The 2,782-nt window shown below is 40.5% G+C and overlaps 1 protein-coding gene across 1 annotated transcript in view; it reads right to left on the reverse strand.

Moving 5' to 3' along the window:
- LOC117937872 (very-long-chain enoyl-CoA reductase-like) overlaps positions 1-2,782 on the reverse strand; it is a 10,804-nt gene that overhangs the window by 4,826 nt on the left and 3,196 nt on the right. Inside the window, exons 3-4 of the mRNA XM_034862118.1 lie at positions 2,293-2,344; positions 620-664 (exon numbers count right to left, since the gene is read on the reverse strand). Coding sequence (XP_034718009.1) covers positions 620-664; positions 2,293-2,344 — 97 coding nt within the window. The remainder of the gene's footprint in view (positions 1-619; positions 665-2,292; positions 2,345-2,782) is intronic.

Here is a 2,782-nt window from a genome sequence, read left to right on the forward strand (position 1 = left end):
CCTTAGTGGTCCCCTAATACTGTATCTGAAGTCTCTTTATATAGACCTTAGTGGTCCCCTAATACTGTATCTGAAGGCAGGCTGGGGGAACTCATATTAATGTTCAAAAACTTCCTAAAGTGACATTTTCCTTCCTTGGGACCTTTAAATAAACAATTTGATCACAGGAAATATAGCCCTACTAGTCCCTTCAAAGCCCTGCAACATCAGCATTTGCTGTCTTAGCTTAGGCTATAATTATTGGAAAAAGATAAACAGTAAGCAGTCTTCCTTTTACATTGAAAATATGCAAAACAACAGACAGTTGTTTCCATGGTGATGGTGGCTTTGTACAGATGTGGGGTGCTTTTTATGGCTCAAGAGTGAAGGTCATCGCAAATGTCCATAATGGACATTTTCTTCTCTTTTATAACTTTATCTTTTTGTACAAAGCCTCAGACACTGGATGGTAAATATATGAATTCTGTCTGCAGCTTGCTGACACTGCCATGCAGTATTTGTGGGTAATGAAGTTCAAGTTTTTTTTAGAACAGTATTAAACAGCAAATAGCCACAACCCACTGGAATTTGGATCCTAATGCATACACATACAGTAAATGATCCCAATACAGCTACTTACTGGGATCAAGTCTCAGGGCCTGTCTTGTTGGATACCACTGAGGATCTGAGCAGAGACACACACACACACACACACGCACGCGCGCACACACGCACGCATGCACGCATGCACGCACACACACACACAGGGTTGGACGGAGCTGGCATTGCAAACACAGATTTTGGGCTTCAGGCCCTATTATAGTTAATCCCAATGGAATAACGTTGAGCTCTGCTGCTCTGATGCATTCTAGCGGCCTCAGACTTGACAAACATTTGGTAAAATATCAGACCGGACACACACTGATGACAGAACCTCTGCAGGCTTCAGAAGACTAAACAAGATATTGGGCCTCATTCACCAAGCGTTCTTAAAGGAATTCACCACCGTTTGTTGAGATAGGGTTTGTGGTGGTCTCCCCTAGCTGTAGATGGGGGGGCAACGCATTTTGTGTCTCAGGGCATGCATTGTTTCAGTCTGGTGCAACACTGGCAGCGCCGCTGCTAGTTAGCATGTTGTGAGTAAAAGTGAGCCAACATAAGAAAACAACTTAATGACTTTTTTGTGGCCTGTGTATTCTGGAGAACAAATAGCAATGCAGATTGAGATTTTGATTTGGGACTTTGTTGGGTGGAAGCACAGCCGAAGCACTGCTACATGGGCTCAGAGATCACGCAAATCAATACATGCAATGAGACAAAAAACGTGTTGGCTCACCTATCTACAGCTAGGGGAGACAAACGGTGGCGTGTCCCTTTAAGAACAAATGTGGTCTTAAACCCCACTTACGCAGTTTTCACAAATATTCTGGCATTTGCACACTTACTTATTCAAGGACTTTGAATTGCCATTGTGTATGAATTGTGCTAGGCCTATGGAAATAAATTTGCTTTGCCTTCAATTCACATCAGTTAGTGTATGATAATGGGGATCCCTGCCATCCAATAATAAGTGATTGATCTCGCTATTTATACGCCAAGAGTATCTTCAGTGTTTTGAAATAAATATATTTTTTGCCTCAGATTTCAGATCAACCTTCTCCGGATACAGTGTTCACTGCATGAGTAACTGCATTCCACTTCAGAATTACTAAAGTTTTTCTTTCCTTTGGTGTCAAGTTCCAACATCTTCATGTCTTTTGGACATTTTTTTGCACAGGACACGGCCCTCTCATCTCAAGCCCTTTATAGGAATTAACAGGGTATTTACCTATGCTACATAGGAAGGGGCATGATCCTCAATTTACAAAGACATTGGGATTCATCAATCTAAGAAAACACCTGTTTTCAATTCTGCAGTTTGAGAACGAGAGGCTTTTTTCTGGGACTTTTTTAAGAACATGTGTAAGAGAAGACTTAGGAAGATATTGGTGGATGAGGCCCATTGTTTGTGACAGCATGTCTCTCCGGTGAAGTGGTGTGATACAAAACACTGTGATATGATTCACTCAATACCACGGCAGGGTTATTATTCATCATTTTATCTAAGAACCATACCAATTCAAGTTTTTACATCAATGTGTAAAATCTGGTTTTATATAAGTGGACCACAGTACCACATGAGACATTGGTATTTAACTGTCAGGGATTGATTAAAAACACAAAGGTCAGCAAAAACAAGAAGCAAAGAACCAGATGGACACCCAGGCTCATCAATATCATTCATTTATGTAAAAACTGCGTATGAACACTCACAGGATTTGTGAAAAAGGCTCTTGATGTCTCCTACCGTTGAGTAGGGCTCCACCTGAATGGAATACAAACACCAAGTATGGAAACTTGATATATTATCAGTGGAAAGGTTGACAGTGCAGCCAAACATTGATTTAACCCACAGTCTTATGTCAAATTCTAACGGAGACCACTAAAATTCTAACAATACCACGTATGTCAGGCTGAATTTTGCCGGATTTTACCTACAGTAAAATAGTCATTATGGTCCATTTGATAGCGCAGGAACAAACAACATGGAATCTGGGGTTTGAATAGTGTAGTTTTAATGAAGAGTTGAAACAAGCTGATAGAGAATATCAATGTTTGTTGAAGAAGATTATTTTTACAACCTTAAAAGTCCCATGACATGGTGCTCTTTGGATGCTTTTATATGGACCTTAGTGGTCCCCTAGTACTGTATCTGAAGTCTCTTTATATAGACCTTAGTGGTCCCCTAGTACTGTATCTGAAG

This window comes from Etheostoma cragini, chromosome 22 (genome assembly GCF_013103735.1).
Source record: "Etheostoma cragini isolate CJK2018 chromosome 22, CSU_Ecrag_1.0, whole genome shotgun sequence".
Classification (NCBI taxonomy): domain Eukaryota; kingdom Metazoa; phylum Chordata; class Actinopteri; order Perciformes; family Percidae; genus Etheostoma; species Etheostoma cragini.